Source organism: Salvia miltiorrhiza, chromosome 5 (genome assembly GCF_028751815.1).
Source record: "Salvia miltiorrhiza cultivar Shanhuang (shh) chromosome 5, IMPLAD_Smil_shh, whole genome shotgun sequence".
Taxonomy (NCBI): Eukaryota; Viridiplantae; Streptophyta; class Magnoliopsida; order Lamiales; family Lamiaceae; genus Salvia; species Salvia miltiorrhiza.
This window is the reverse complement of record NC_080391.1, coordinates 43,420,066-43,437,321: the sequence shown is the minus strand read 5'-3', so window position 1 is coordinate 43,437,321 and position 17,256 is coordinate 43,420,066. Positions and strand designations below refer to the sequence as shown.

At 37.8% G+C, this 17,256-nt stretch overlaps 1 protein-coding gene and 1 long non-coding RNA gene across 2 annotated transcripts; both read right to left on the bottom strand.

Annotated features, from left to right (window-relative positions):
- Positions 1-2,468: 2,468 nt before the first annotated feature.
- Positions 2,469-5,689, bottom strand: LOC131024667 (reticulon-like protein B2). Its single transcript, XM_057954176.1, has 5 exons — positions 5,351-5,689; positions 3,496-3,676; positions 3,264-3,405; positions 3,004-3,073; positions 2,469-2,913 (listed from the first exon to the last, which is right to left on the bottom strand). Exons 1-5 carry the CDS (start codon positions 5,487-5,489, stop codon positions 2,753-2,755), a joined length of 693 nt encoding a protein of 230 aa, XP_057810159.1. The 5' UTR covers positions 5,490-5,689; the 3' UTR covers positions 2,469-2,752.
- Positions 5,690-8,266: 2,577 nt separating this feature from the next.
- LOC131024665 (uncharacterized) lies at positions 8,267-16,910 on the bottom strand. Its single transcript, XR_009101973.1, has 2 exons — positions 16,453-16,910; positions 8,267-15,970 (listed from the first exon to the last, which is right to left on the bottom strand). It is a non-coding gene; the product is annotated as an uncharacterized LOC131024665 (long non-coding RNA).
- Between the last annotated feature and the right edge of the window lie 346 nt (positions 16,911-17,256).

The window sequence follows — 17,256 nt, the reverse complement described above, 5'->3', positions numbered from 1 at the left end:
ACTCTAATAACGTTATTCTTTGGATGGCGTTGACCCATCAAATATTGGTGTTAATGATCATACACTCTCGATATTCACATATTATGCAGCTTCTTATTCTCCTGTGTGAAAATTGATTTAGACCATTTTTCTACAATAAAATTTGATGGAGGCACAGAGGTACTTGAGATTCACTATTCATATTTTTGATCTCTCATTTTTATACCATTTTATTATATTTTCTATTTTAATTAATTTGGTGTCTTTCCAATTTTAATTTCTTGAGTTTAGTTTAATTTTGTAATCATTATATAATTAACTTTGAGCCTTTAGTTTCATTTTTTAGTTTAAGAATAGATTATTACCATTGGTTATTTTATAAATCGGGTAGATATTTTGTAAACATCAATTATTTATAAAGCAATTGTTAATTATGTTTCATTAATATTATAACTTTTTTATGATAAATATTGAAATAATAATTTTAATTTATGGGATACGGATGTTTTACAAAAAATAATGTTGAAATAGAGGATTCGACGTGCACCTTGCTAGGTAAGTTTCAGTTGATTTTGGTTACACTTTGTGGAGATGCATGCAATCTCTTGAATGAAAGCTTCAGGGCAAGGTGAATGCACTAAAGAGATCAATGTTTCACGCACCGACGTACGTAAATAAATATAAATAATAATAATAATAATAATAATAATAATAATAATAATAATAATATAATATAATAATAATAATAATAATAAATCAACATGATGAAGCATGCATTAATTTATTTAGTTTTATGTTACTGTTGTAAAAAAAAATTGGTAGCTTGTGAAAGACAAGAGTAATACTCTTGAATAATTGCTTGATGTATAGTATAAATGAAAAATAAGACAAGAGTAATGACTAATTGCTTCTGGTATAAATGAAAATTTCCATTTAGTATTCATGATAATTTAAAATAAATCGAAACTTAATCGCAGGATGATTGTCTTACACAACATAACCTATTTCGTATTTCTTCGACAATGACAAACCATCTATATAAGGAATTTGTTGAGTCTAAAACTTGTCACATTTATTGGATGCAAAATTGGAAGCTTGCCCTTTTGGTATCTCGGGCTCCCGATTGGTGCAAAAGAGACTTGGAAGGTGGTGATTGAAATTAGCAGGCTGGGAAAAAAGAAAGCTTTCTTTCGGAGGAAGAATTATCAGCTTTACCGCTTTACTACCTCTCCTTCTTCAAAGCTCCTTTGTGTGTTATCAATTCCTTGTCTAAGCTGCAACGTGACTTCTTAGGGGGGGAAGGAAAATAGCAATAAAATCTCTTGGGTGATAGAGTTTGTAGAAGTAAATTTGATGGCGGACTTGGTGTGAGATCTTTTAATTTAGCTCTTCTTTGTAAATGGTTCTGGAGGTGGTCTAACAATCAAAATGCACTTTGGGTTAGGATTCTGAGATCTAGATATGGGGGGTTTTCTGTTGATTTTAGAGTCTTGAACAAAGTCAATTCAGAATCTCTTTGGTGGAGGGATATGAAAAAATCTTTTAAACGGGGTGGAGGGAAAGATTTTTAACGAAAATGTATCACACTCTATAGGAAATGGGTTGTCTATTCATTTTTGGATTGATGAGGGTTGTATTTTAAAAATCAGATTCAGAAGTTTGTATCTTTTATCGTCTCAGAAATCTGTTAAGGTTGGGAACATGGGATGCTTCTGGGTGTGTGGTGCTTTAACTGGACTCCGGTTTTCAATTCTGTTGAATTTCTGGAACTGTGGTCTGTCCTTCTCTCCAGCAACGACTTCAGATGCGTTCTCAACCAAGGAGATATATAAAACTTGTTTGATCGTGGACAACCTTCCGTCTACTTTCAGAAGAATTTGGATGAAATTTATTCAGCATTTGTGTGGAAAGCTCTCCAGGATCGTATTCCTACCAGACACAACCTGATGAAGAGAAGAAATGCCCTTGAGGTCAATAGTCAAGTTGTTCCTCACACCAAGAATTGACCCATCATTTGCTGCTAGTATGTCCTTCTGCTTCCCTCGTGTGGAATAAAATTTATAGCTGGTTCAAGACCCCTTGCCTCTCTTGGAACATTTCTGTGAGTTTGTCAACTTGGGCAAGAACTAGATGGATAAATTGATGTTCAACATGATTTGGCAATGTGCTTGTTGGAGAATTCGGAAAGCTCGAAATCAGAGAATCTTCAAAGATAGATGCGTTGATTCTGCTGAAACCATGGATAACATTATTTTTTGCACATGGAGATGGATTAAGGCTATGTTGTCTAATAACTTTATTTTTCGGTTCAGGATTGATTTGTTGATCCAATCCGTTGTTTTCCTTCCGAGTCTTCTTCTTGACATGTGATGTATTCTGCTCTCATGTTGAGTACCCCTTGTACTCACTTTTATTTATCTTATTTACCTTTCAAAAAAAACCTTGTCTCATTTATTAGAAGAAAAAGTGGCACCCTTTTTTCAATCATCTAAACCACAAAAAATCACTTGTCATTAACTCAAAGCTGAATTAATACAAATTTTCATAGAATAATACATGAATTATTGCAACACTAAGCTTCAAAGCAAACATATGCCTAAAGAGTTGAGGGCTAACACTCTACAAATAATCACTTATCAACATAAAATGATCGAACCACTAAGCTTCCTACGTAATCATGCAAATAAATCTAAATTCAACCATGGTAATTCAACCATAATTTATCACTGCATCTTAGAAGACTACCAAGTGAAAATGGTAGTAATATTCATGCTCATGCCATCTTTTTATTATACTTTGGTATCTTGCTCAAAACTTTGGCATCAAAGACTGCATACTGTTTCCAAAACTCGGCTTCTGCCTTCTCACCAAACGCGTCTACCTGATCTTCATACTTCTCATAGAATCGGGGTGCACTGAACGCCACCACCATAACTATTTCAAAACAAACATAATTGTGTCACAACTCCCACATTTGATGAAAATAGCTAGTTAACTTAACACCATATACATTAAACTTTATACATGTATATAGGACTGTCAAGAATTCACAGTAACGCCCAACAACTGACATAATCCATAAGCCAACAATCACCTGCAAATTGAAAGGAAAATTATTACTTTCATATTGGTGTGTAATGCACACAATCACATTTCCGAGCATTTGTTTGTATGATATAAATCAATATTTGCACGATGAAGTAAAAAAAAACAAAGCTACTAGTTGTTCAAGCCATAATTAGTGATCAAAATGCTGTGATCAACTGATGAGGTAAACTACATACCGCGAGAAACTTCTTCATATCCCTCCCTGATGCAACATCCCTCAAAAGAGCTAAAGATTTATTGATCCAAATCCTCAAAGCAGCGGTGATCTTTACTACTGGTGCTTCAGGAATTCTTAATTCCGGGATTTCTGGAAGAGATCTACCAGAAACAGAATTGAAACGGCATAAACATCAACTAAAACTAACAATGATACTAGCAAGCCTAATAAAGCATAGAATGAGACCACACCTGCTGAGGAAGGAAGCAGCATTCGACCACAAGAAGAGTAAAGCCGAACCAAGGATCAAGCCATGGCAGATCAAGGACACAAAATGGTATTCAAGCACTTCAAACAAAAACCAAATAGCTGTAGCGCCACCTAGGATTCCTGCTGAAACTTTTTTATCCCTCCATAGAATTACATCGGCATCTGATCACCACAACATAAGATTGTAACTCATAATTGCCGTCAAATGCAATGAGATGTGTAGATCCTTGTATACACATACAACTAATGCAATGAGATGTGTAGATCCTTGTATACACATACAACTTCTCATTTCACTGGGGCTCAATCACGATTCCTAAATCAATATCTACTTAGGGGGCATTTACGTTTGAGAATTAGCCTTGATAGATATAAATAGTAAGGCTTTATCGCTTGTTAAATAAAATGGATTGGATATACCAAGGCCCTTGATTATTTCTGTCATTTGAGCTAGCTACCTTTGGTTGATTCATATTCCAATTAAAGGGTCTGATTGGATAAATCCTAATTTTGAGGTAAAAATACTCAATCATGTATCGTATCAATCATGCAAAGTAAACACCTTTTTACTATCACAACCCACATTTCAGCCTACATTTTTTGAGTTGCAATGTTAAATAGGCATTTTGCTTTTATTATCAAGCAAACTTCTTTCTAATGCACATCAATAACAAGCTTAAACATTAATGCCTAGAGAAAAAAAAAATCCTCAAATAATATTACTGTGTAAGAGCAAATAAACGAAAAAGTTAGTAACCATTATTTTGATTAATAAGCTACATAGAAATTCAGGAAAACTAAACTCGAAGTTGAAGGGATTGAAAAGAAAAAGCGAAAAGTTAAAGAGGCCTACAATTAGTATGCCATCTCAGATCAAAGAAAATAGAAAAGCAATCTAATTACCGTACATCTCTTCACATGAATCTCTAATAAGCTATGACAATCAGGGGCGTAGCCAGGGGGGGCTAGGGGGGGGCTAGAGCCCCCCCAAATTTTGAAAAAAAAAATTTAAATATGTCTAAAAATGTTGTTATTATTATTATTATATTTGTATTTTAGTAAAAAAATGTCTAAAATGTATTGAATGCCCCCAAAAAAAATTTTAGTAAATGTTTTGAACTATATTATCTATGAAAATGTTGTTATTATTATTATTATTATTATTATTATTATTATTATTATTATATTTGTATTTTAGTAAAAAATGTCTAAAATGTATTGAATGCCCCCAAAAAAAATTTTAGTAAATGTTTTGAACTATATTATCTATGAAAATGTTTTTATTATTATTATTATTATATTTGTATTCTAGTAAAAAATGTCTAAAATGTATTGAATGCCCCAAAAAAAAATTAGTAAATGTTTTGAATTATATTATCTATGAAAATGTTGTTATTATTATTATTATATTTGTATTCTAGTAAAAAATGTCTAAAATGTATTGAATGCCCCCAAAAAAATTTTTCCGGGGGCAGCCCCCCAAAAAAAATCCTGGCTCCGCCACTGATGACAATTGAGAAACAATTCTTTCCCCGAAAATTGCAAAAACAGAAACTAAACAATGGAAAATAAGGAAATTCTTATCGTAATCTAACATCTAAATTTTTAAGAAGCTTACACAATATGATCAGCATTCCACATCCGGATAATGCAAGTTCCATTTCGTGTACAAATGTAAAAACACAACCGAAATAAAATAAAATAAAAATAAGAAATTAAACACATCAGGATTCTTGGAAATGAAATTGGCACCTTCTCATTAAAGCAAAAAAAATAAAAATATTCGATTTTCACGTAGTCAAAAACTGAAAATTTAGAGTGAGTTTTGGAACTTACGTTTGCCACCGCCGAGGACCATGTGAAGGGGCCGCTCCCTTCCGAAGAGGCGGTAGACCTTCTTGCCCTTGATCGACGATGGTTTTTCCTCCTCGGAATCCGACGACGACGATAAGTCGCGGGAATCAATTTCTTCCATGAAAATCTCTTTGTTTTTCTCTCCTGTTTGTTGTTGTGACGATCCGCCACCCCAGATCACAAATTTAGACACGGATATACATACACCAACTTGATTGTATAGACGAACGAGAGAGAAGAGGGAGAGAGAGAGAGAGAGTTTGGGGGTTACGTGCAAGTGTAACAACTCAGATCAATCTTGATTGTGGAAGTGAAATTCGTACATTATAATTTTCTTCATTTTCTGTTTTTCTAATAGTAGTACAATGATATCCAAAAAAAAAAAAAAATAGTAGCACAATATTTTCTTGATTATTAGGAATGCATAGCATTCATTTTCTATATGTATATATATTCGTATGCATCCACTCTAATTAATATGATTAATTAATAAATCCTGATTTTATTGTATAGTATTAATTGAAGATTAATAAATCCTAATTTCAGCGGATGTACACATATTTTTGTCCATGTATTGTAACTTAACTATCGCGCCTGGTATTTGATGAATACCACTCAATTTTAGTACATGCATGTCTATTATATCCAAAGTAGTTGTATAAAATTATTAATTTCAAGAAGAAAAGCAAATATGGCTTAAAAGAATGAAGTATAGAATCTCGTTTGTTACAATTTGAATGGGATTCAATACCTCCTTACTATGAAGCCCCTCCATATATGGAAATCACTAATTTGAATATCATCTACTATATATAGGGTAGAGCGAGACTTTCGATTCAGAGGCGTCTAACTTTTTAAAATTAAATTAATAATTAAATAAAAAATAAAAATAAATTAAATTAAAAATAAATAATAATCATTAATACAATTATAATATCATTTAAATTACAAAAATAATATTTCAAATAGATTTTCAAGTTCATACAAAACAACTTCAAAAAATTAAAATTGGCAAATGAAATCATGAAGTATTTTGAATTAACAATTTTAGCGTGACTTTTGAAATGTGGCGAATTAAATCATCATCTTTTCAATTTTTACAATTAAGTTTTTCCGATAGTTGGATTGTTGACTTGGAGTTTACGTGGATTAATTATCCACGTAATATTCATGTTACGACGTAGTCTGCAATCAAATTACTAAATATTGAAAATTATGGTGCAAATACATGATACAATCCCTTTCTAATATGGAGAAATTTTTAATTGAAATTGTACGAAACGACGTCGTTTAAGCCTCACAAAAACAACGTCGTCTTTCCCAATCCACGTAAGCTCCAATTCAACACTCTCAGAATCGAAAAAAAATTTATGGGATGGAATTACAAAAGTTGAAAAAATAGTGATTTAATTCGCCACACTCAAAAGTCACGTTAAAATTACAAATTCAAAATAGTTCGTAATTTAATTTGCCAAAATCCCATAAAACTTTATAAGGCAAAGTAACTTTCAATATCAAATTCAAAAAATAAATCTCTAGAATCCACTCCAAGCATGATATGCATAAATTAATTATGTGTTCACTTCTTCACAACATCTTAACTCTAAAGCTTACATAGCAATTACAGTACAAAATCATGTTTTTTAATTTTAAATTACAAAAATACCCCTACTCTTTTTAAAAATTTTAGGGGGTATAGTAGCCCGCTCTTTTATTTGTGATTAAGACCAGTAATGCGATAATTAACTATTGCATCTTTCAGTTAATAAAACTCAATATTTATGCTATGAATTCAACTTATGTTTCAAAATTATATATTCTAAGAAGCAGAGTTATTATTTATTTATGCATGTTAATCCTGCGTGCGATAAATGCAATGTGAATTATTGAGCCAGTCAATAATTATTATTTTCAGAATTGTAACGGACTTAGCAAAGTCATGTTATTTATTTACTTTGATAAAATATTATTCTATTTATTTTTGTTACTAAAGTCGCGAATTCATTCCGACTTGTTAAGTTAATTAAATCTGCGGATTTTAATTTAGATATTAGCAAGGCAGAATTATCAGATACGGGATTTATTAGAGATTTGATTCGTAGAAATTTTATAACGAAGCATCGTTATTTATAAAGAGCAGAATGGATAATTACAGATCCAAATTTGCAGACATGAAATTGATACAATGACTGAGGAATTTTATTAGTCACCTCACAATTTTCCTACATTATTACAAGTCCGCAATCTTGAATAACATATGCACGTACAAGCAGCAGCTCACTTTTCTTTTTTTTGAATTTGCCATGCCCTTTTGATATCCCATCTCAGCTGCTAAGAGTACATGCTGCCACACCCCTACATCTAGGCCATCTCCTCCAAGCTCTTTTGAGGTGTAGGCACTCAAGTTTCAGCCTACACCCTCTTTCTATCAACATATTTACTTTCCTCATTCACCCAACATTTGGAGGAAGAGAAAAGTTATTGACTGCTGCCTAGAATTCTTCTAAGAGGTAAGTATGAGCTTGAAACTCCTCCACTCATCCACTCCTCCATTGATCACTGACTCAACTCAAAACACCTATTGAATTGACTCGCAATCGTACGAGTCAATTGCAATGGAATAAGCTAACCCAAGTCGTACTCTCAGGGAAGGCTAAGCAGGGCATTCTCTTGTGTTGCACACAATTAACAGGAAATTAAACCTAAACACTCTAATCAATATTTTGTGTCGGACACTCTCTCTCATTAACTAGCACGTAATTGAAATAAATCATTTAAAATTATCTAGGCGGAAATCAAATGTAAATAAGCAGTAATGAAATAACATGTAATTCTACGCTAGGTTTATTAAATAAGAACATCAATTATCTAGGCAGTAATCTAAATAGTAAATAAGAATTAATCTAAAGAGTATACTCGAAGAGATAACAGATATTGCATTGAAATCATAAATCTAAGAGTTTTATCTAGGCAATAAATGGAAACTTACAGTAATGACGATAAGTGGAAAATAAATCTCTAACTACTGAATTACTTTAGGCGTCAGGATGAAAATCAAAGCAATAACCCTAACTAGGAAATCTGGTGTCTGGAACAATCGCTAGAACTACGTATGGGAAAGTGTGCCCTAGCGAAAAGAGAAATAATCTATTTATACTCTAGGCGTGAGGAAAGGCTGGAATGGTGGCTGGGATTTGAGCACCGACTGTAATGGTGGCTGGAGCACCGGCTGGGAATTTAAGCGCCGATTGTAATGGTGGCTGGGAACGGCTGGAACACCCTGCGAGCTAGGCACCCCACGAGCTGGGCGAAACGACTGGGACACCCCACGAGTGGGCGAAACGGATGGGGCACCCCGCGAGCTGGGATAAATGGCTGGGACACCCCGCGAGCTGGGCGAAACGGTTGGGAAACCCCGCGAGCTGGGCAAAATAGTTGGAACACCCCACGAGCTGGGCGAAACGGCTGGAGTTCCAGCGAGCGCTGGACAGAAACCAGCGAACTCTCGGTTACTATTTCTCCATAAAATCTCTCAAGTCCAATACTTTCACAACAACTTCACTCCCCTGCAAAATGTAATCCACTCATCACAAACACTCACTAATCAAGCAAATAAAAACTAAAATTGCAATCATAAATTTCCCCAAAACAGTAACAATTAAGCATCAACCCACACTTAGCCTTTTGCTTGTCCTCAAACAAAATCCATATAAATCAAACGAAGAAATGGTTCACAATGTTCGATTCCAACCAAATATTCAACAAACCAATTCAAGTTTTTCACTCAACACATATCTCTCAAATGGTGTAAGTAAAAGTTTTAAGAAGCAACACCATTATAATACAAATGATTCGATCAGACTCAATTCTCCGCTAGAAGTGAATTCACTAATGTGATCGCCTTTATAATCATTATCTTATGTTTTCACTGTTATATTTTCACCATTTTTCAATTCTCTTAAGAACTTTATCTTTCATTTTCAACAGTTAAGCCATAATTTGTGAGATCAAGCCTTTTGGAGGTAATCCAAAGTCTTCCCACGCAGTTTCTCATGCTCATAGTAACACTAGAGGAGTAGAGACTCAGAGCTGTCAAATATTTCAACATTCACAAAACTTTATAACATCAAGATAAGATCGTAGGCAATCACACTGACAACACTCCCTCTAGCATCTACCGGACAAATCACGTCTCAACTGCTTACAAATGTGTTGCAACAAAAACTTCTAATTCATCACACCAATCAAGAGATATGCATAAGAGAACAACAAGAACAGCCACCAATCGGCACAAACCCGAATATCACATTGAGAACCACAACTTCAAAGGATTAATACAAACAAGCTCAATTTTAAGCATCCACTAAATGCAAGGGGACCATTTTCCCAACCAATGAAACACACAAAGAAACTCTCCCGTATTTACCAAAATCAATAAAACCAAGGCTCTCCCTTCTCCTTCCCCCCACTTAGAGCAAAACACTGCCTGAAATAAGATTGTAAGAGAAACACTTCCCTGAAATATCAATCAAGGAGATGAGTCCATGGAGTTCCGCATTGCCATGCATGTTTCTCATCCACACAAGATGTCAATCCCAAAAGCACAGAACCTGCACCATACACCAAGGACATAACCCAACAAAAATCAAACAAAGCAAAAGAAAAACAAAAACAAAGGAAACTAAGAAAAATCATGGGTTGCCTCCCATGCAACGCTAGTTTTAAAGTCGCCAGCCCGACTAAAAGGAACCCATAACCAAAGTCCGATTGAAGCTTCAACTGCTTTATTTCATGTGTCAGTACATCATCTTTCAATGCAGTTGTGGGCACTCCTGATGAGTATACTACGCTCATAGCATCAATTGATCTCACTTTAACACCTCTTTGGGAGCCAAGTTCAAAGCTCATCTCTTCTTTCTCGTCGATATGAAGTGCACACTGCAAATCTTGCACTAAATCATCCTCATGTTGCAGCATGTCCAGTAATTCTTCTTCAATGGCTGCCTCCTCTTGCAAGTTAGCTAGGAATTCTTGTACAATATCCTCTTCCACCAAATTATCTTCTTGCTGCAGCTTGTCCAGAAATTCTTCTTCAATAGTCATCTCATCTTGCAAGTTAGCAAGGAAGTCTTGCTTAATGTCGTCTTCATCCTGCAACTTATCAAGAAATTCCTACACAATGCGATCCTCCTCCACAACATAAAATATCTCAACATAAGAATAATGCTGCAATGATAGATTAGGAGTAATAGGTTTCTTATCAAAAACTGAGAATGTAACCGATCTACCTGACCCAGCCATACTCAATGTTCTAGGTCCCACGTCAATGCGAGTATGAGTGGTGGCCATGAAAGGTCGGCCAAGCAAAACGAGATGAACATTCTCTCCTCTAATTCCCGTGCCCGCATCGAGCACCAAAAAATCCACTAACACTTTAATCCCTTACACTACGACTTCCACATCTTCCACAAGTCCTCGTGGGCTGTTAATAGAGCCGTCAGCTAGCTCTATTTTCATATCAGTGCACTTCAACTCGTCTTCCTTCCTGCCCAGCTTCTAAAAAATGTCAAGTGGCATCAAATTGACTTCCGCACCCAAATTGAGCATTCCTGAGACCTCCTCAAGTCCACCCAAACCAATACCAAAAATGAAGCTGCCAGGATCTTCTTGCTTCGGTAGTGGTTGGGTTGGATCAGCAGTGACAGGTGGCAGAGGCTTGCTGGGACATTGGATAGCTTTAATTACTTCCACGGTTTTGCTTCTCCATTTTCCAATGGTGTCTTTCCCCAAGTTTCCCTACTGAAAACCTTCCCTATCACGCTCCACTCTTTGAGGCAAAACATCAAATCCCTTTATCCTTGGGGCATCTTCTTTGACAATTTCAATAGTATGAGCTTGATGTAGCTGTTGGCCCTGAGTGGAGGACTTTCCAGTTGGCTGCTGCTGCAGCTGATTTAAAGCCCTCGTGAGTTGCCCAACTGTAGTCTTGAGGCGCTTGATGGTAGCACTCTAAGCCTTCATCGCTTGCTTGCTAGCTTGCATAAATGTCTACATCGTATCCTCAAATGATGGTCCCGAGTGTTGGTACTGCTGCTGTTGGGGCTCAAAATTATTCTGCTACATAAAATCCTAATTGTACTGCTGAGGAAAATTCTGCTGCGGTGGAAAGAAATTCTGCTGCTGATTGTGATACCCCATTTGCTGTGGAGGTCTGCGAAACTGCTTTCCTTGATTTGATCTTGACCCCCCTAGGAGCTTGACTCCTCCAACCAGAATTTAAATTTTGTTGCCCTTGATTAAACTGCGGTCTGTTTGAATATACTTGAGCAGCATAAACTTCAGCTTGTCCTTCTGGTGTGTATTCTCCCATTATGTGACACTTATTAATTCCATGGCCAAAATCACCACAGATTCTACAGCTTTCTATATTCTGCTCTCGGACAGGAGAAATTTCTGCCTTGCTCATCTTTAGCTGCTGCAGCTTACTCATCATCTCGGCCATCTGCTTTTGTAGCTCATAATTCGGTGCCATTGCACTCGCTTCAACCCGTCGTCCACAGGTCGACTTTTGTTGGGAACTCTCAGCTAGAGTCTGGAAAATCCGATTGAGCTCTGCAGCTGTCTTCCTGGCTATGTTTCCCCCAGTAGTGTTGTCCACCATGAATTGAGTTGTGTGGATCAGTCCATCATAGAAAAACTGGCTCAACATGACAGGAGGCAGCTGATGCTGTGGGCATTGCCGGAGCAGCTCTTGAAATCTTTCCCACGCTCATGGAATGACTCATCAGCTCCTTGGATGAAATTCATAATCTGTGTACGAATCTCCTATGTCTTGTGATTGGGATAAAACCTCAGCATAAATTTTTCGCATGCCTCTCCCCAAGTAGTAATGGAGTTTGGCGGCAGGGATAACAGCCACGTCCTTACCCTATCCTTCAGAGCATACTGGAAGCATTTAAGCTTCAGCTGATCTTCTGTGATATCCAAAAGCAGGAAGGTCTGCACCTGGGTGCAGAAATCTCGGATAAACGTCAGAGCATCTTCAATAGGCAGCCCGTAAAAGAGTGGAAGTAAGTTTGAATCGTTCGGCGTCAACTCGTGGCCGTAGGAAGAACTATAGCTGAACTCGTAGCCTCAATGACAGGCTGGGTAAAATCTCCCATGTACTGCAGATTTCTTACTGCCATTTCTTCTCTGTCGTGATTGGATTGCACTTCTTCTTCTTCTGTTTGATCACCTCTAGACTTTTCAGAATGATTAGAGTCAGTGACTCAACCCAAAATACCTAAGGGATTGACTCACAATCGTACGAGGTCGTCCTAGTGTAGTAAGCTAACCCAAGTCATCTCACAAGAAAGGCTAAACAGAGCTTTATTCATGCTACGCACAGAAAACAAGAAATAAACCTAAATACTCTAATCATAAGATTGGGTCTGACACTCTCTCACCGATTAATTAAAGCGTAATTGTAATAAGCATAAAAAGTTATCTAGGAGATAAATAGGAAGCAGATAAGAAAACAATAAGAAAGCATAAAGAGCTAAGGTTCTAATCTAACAATCTAGAAAGCAACAATTATCTAGGCAAGATAAAAGGACAAGCATCCAAATTCAGAGAGAACATTAATCACCATTAATCCTAAGAACGCATAGATGAAATCCACCACATAAAACCAACGGAGAATTCAACAATTGAATCAAACAACGATATACTACGCTAACTAGGCGATAGGATTAACAAAAGCATAAACCAACATTAAATATCATTATCTAAACATGCTCAATTGTCTAGGCAAAGAAACTACTAGGAAAGCTTGTAGAAACTAGCAAATCAATAGATGGTACATACAACCGATTCAAGTAAACGACGATCTAGCGTAATCCAAAAGTTCCTAGTATGTTTCTTTCCATCAAAATTCTAAGAAAATACAGTGAAAAAGCCGCCTAGCCCTTGCGCAGAATTGGGCCAGCGAGTGATACGGGGCGGCAAGCGGTGCTGCCTGCGGGCGGCGCCGAGGCGGCGGTGGTCGTGGAGGCCCCCGTACAAACTCTGCGAAGAGTGAGATCTAAGACACATCAACAAAAACTTCGCGAAACGCCAAAAATACCACGACGCCCTACAAAATAATAAGAACGCACACAAAGTCATTGAGCAAGTATAAAATAATACAAATATGCACAAAGCATGCTCAACAGTGCGTCCCAACACCCGCAATGATCAACCAAAAATGAGGTAAACAGTCAGTATCTGCAGTGTCCTCCAGATTGGTATTTGATAGCAAAGGTGCAGATTGCCCCCTGAACTACACCCCCTATAGCTTTTAGCCCCCCATACTCGGTCAAAGCGCGTTGACCTCTCTGAACTCCCGAAAGAAGGGTGCAAATAACACCATCTGCTAAACGGCGCTCAAACGCCGACTGCTTAATTTTTTTTTTCTTTATTTCAAGCGTCATCTTCTCTCTCTCATCTGGTGGCCGTCGCGGTTGAGTCCAGCGAGGCCGCGCCCGGCCGTCGGCGTTTCTCCCTTCGTCTGCTCCTATCTCCTCCTTCACTCCTCTCAATTTCTCAATTCCAGGTGCACTCTACTTGTAAAAACGAGCCCTAATCGAGCTCTTTCTTTCAGTTTTCGGCATCCATGGCCGCTCATCCATCTTTTTCTGAAATTTTCCGGCACCTCATTCATCTCGGTCCGTTCTTCATTTCCTCTGTAAAGGAAACCCAAATGCCCACAAATAGATCTCCACAGAAAAAAAAAATGGATTCAGAAAATTTCATCTTATCCAAAATCAGAATGTATTCCTCCCTAAATCTCCAATATCCATATCCATCTCCCAAGGCATAACACCACCTTCCTTATCTGAAGTTTGCGCCATCTCGCCACGCCGTCGACTACTCTCGTTCGTCTTCCCCTTCTCCGACGGAAATCAGCCTCCATTCACCATTTTTCTCAAAATCGGCGGGTAATCGCCGCCTCCTCGCAGCCCCACCCTGACACCTTACCAGCGTCGCCCTCAAAATCAATCAGCCTCTCATCTCCCTTTCTGCGAAATCGTTGTTCCATGCCTCATGTTCTCTTTGAATTTCAGCGAGGTTGTTGCCTGCGCACAAGAGTTCTTCTCTCCCATCTATATTTCCAAACTCCACCATGGCCTCCCCGAAATCTAGCGAGCTCGGCGCCGACCTCCCCTCGGTTGACCCTTTGGGGTGGGGCCCACCCCAAATAAATAAAAAAATTAAAGTTTAGCAGAGGGTGTTATTTGCACCCTTCTTTCGGGAGTTCAGGGAGGTCAACTCACTTTGACTGAGTATGAGGGGCTAAAAGCTATAGGGGGGAGGTGTAGTTCAGGGGGCAATCTGCACCTTTGCCTTTGAATAAAAACTTTCTGCACGTTCACGCACATTTTCCACAGAATTGTTTGAATTGGACTCAAACTCTTCCCTGCGGTTTCTAAACACTTCTTTGCGGTAACTTCTAAACACCTCGCTAGGCCGATTAATGTTGTCGACTTAGGGCACCAATTTTCTTATCAAACATAGGAGGGAGAAAATAACCGAGTCAAAAGAAAGAAATAAAATAAACACATAAAACAAAGCAACACAATAAAACGCCTAAAGCCTTCCCTGGCAACAACGCCAAAATTTGACTCAACTCTAAACACCTATCGAATTGACTCACAATCGTACGAGGTCAATTGGAGTGGAATAAGCTAATCCAAGTCGTACTCTCAAGGAAGGCTAAGCAGAGCGTTCGCTCGTGTTGCACATAATTAACAAGAAATTAAACCTAAACACTCTAATCAATATTTTGTGTCTGACACTCTCTCTCATTAACAAACACGTAATTGAAATAAAGCATTTAAAACTATCTAGGGGGAAATCAAATGTAAATAAGCAGTAATAAAATAGCATGTAATTCTACGCTAGAGTTTTTAAATAAAACATCAATTATCTAGGCAGCAATCTAAATCGTATATAATAATTAATCTAAAGAGCATACTCGAAGAAATAACAGATACTGCATTGAAATCATAAATCTAAGAGTTTTATCTAGGCAATAAATGGAAACTTACAGTAATGACGATAACTGGAAAATAAATCTCTAACTACTGAATTACTCTAGGCGTCAGGATGAAAATCAAAGCAATAACCCTAACTAGGAAATCTGGCATCTGGAACAATTGTTAGAACTGCATCTGAAAAAGTGTGCCCTCGCGAAAAGAGAAATAATCTATTTATACTCTAGGCGTGAGGAAACACACCCAGCGGGCGCTGGGTAAAAGTGAGCGGCCACTGGGTGTTGAGTGAGTAATTGAGCGCCGCTGGGCTTGAGCGAGGGAGTTGAGTGCTCGCTGGAGATTTGAGCGTCGGCTGGAGTGCCAGCTGGGAATTTGAGCGCCGGCTGTAATGGTGGCTGGGATTTGACCGTCCACTAGATGAAACGGCTGGAACACCCCGCGAGCAGGGCGAAACAGCTGGGGCACCCTGCGAGCTGGGCGAATCGGCTGGAGTTGCAGCGAGCGCTGGATAGAAACCAGCGAGCGCTCGATTACTATTTCTCCATAAAATCTCTCAAGTCCAATACTTTCACAAAAACTTCACCCCCTACAAAATGTAATCCACTCATCACAAACACTCACCAATCAAGCAAATAAAAACTAAAATTACAATCATAAATTTCCCCAAAACAGTAACAATTAAGCATAACTCAATCACCTGCAAGGGTTTAAAGAAAACAACATGATTTTATTTCACCTCTTTATCCACTGAAATTTATAGCAACACAGCAACCATTCAACATAGAACAAAAATACAAGGTATATATCATCTCAACCTGCTCTCTTTCATGTTACACGTTTCACGCCCCAACAGATCACATATTTTACTCATATAGAAATCCAACATGTATAAGATGATGAAGGACCAAATCTAGTTACAGAAAATAGGATGCATAAACGCAGTAATACCCTTGCATAATCGACATAGAACAAAGTTTCACGAACTGGGTATACATTACACTTTGATAGCTATGGTTCATCAAGAGATTCACAAACGAGGAATTATAATAGCATGGAATTAGGGCTTACCCATCTGCCTTGAGCGTGTAATTGAGAGAGAGTTAGAGCTTTCTCTGTTTCAGTCGAGATTTGAGAGAGATAGGGAAGAGGGCTGGATACAAAAATGGCGGCCACTCACCGGCCCCTCTGCCTCGCCGGCTGTTGATTCAGTTGGTGTAAGGAAAAATTAGAGCTTCCTTGTGTGCGTTTTGTCAGAACGAGATAGAGGGAGACATGGATGTGAGTAAGCGTGTTGAGAGAGTGAGAGCAGCGGCATGTGTGCATCTGGCTTGATTAGAAGAAAGGGAAGCGGGCTGGTTGAGAGAAACAGCGCCAGAGTTCAGAGACGAGGCGCGACCTCGCCGGAAGTCCGGAGGCGCGGCGGATCTTGGCAGATGAGGGGCGGTGACTCTGTTCTGCGGTGGGAAGAATTGCACGAGAGAGAGAGAGAGAGAGAGAGAGAGAGAGAGAGAGCCGTTATTTTGAACAAGAAAGAGGGACCTCACTTGGGCTGATGCTATTTTATTTCATATGGGCCGGCCCCTTTTGGGCTTTAGTTTTGATTAATTGGGCCAAGAAGTTATATATGGGCCGAATTCTAAAATTTTGGTTGGGCTTCCATTTATTTTATTAAGTACGGGCTGGATTTTATTTGATAAGTAGGTTGTTTGCTTTAATTGATTTTAAGGCCCAATTCCTTCTATACATCCTATCAATAGAGTAATGTTGGGCTTCCTTTTTAGCAAATTGGGCTGCCTTTATTATTCCTATTAGTTATTCCACGTGAGTAATGACTAATCTAGATTAATCGATTAAATTTAGTTATTCTAATTA

What these genes read in the sequence shown, in the direction of transcription:
- LOC131024667 (XM_057954176.1), bottom strand. Translation starts at nt 5,489, where the DNA reads ATGGAAGAAATTGATTCCCGCGACTTATCGTCGTCGTCGGATTCCGAG. An exon ending in ATATGAAGAAGTTTCTCGCG is followed by an intron (nt 3,074 to 3,263) that starts GTATGTAGTTTA and finishes TTCAATTTGCAG; the next exon opens with GTGATTGTTGGCTTATGGAT. An exon ending in CTTGACAGTCCTATATACAT is followed by an intron (nt 2,914 to 3,003) that starts GTATAAAGTTTA and finishes GTTTTGAAATAG; the next exon opens with TTATGGTGGTGGCGTTCAGT.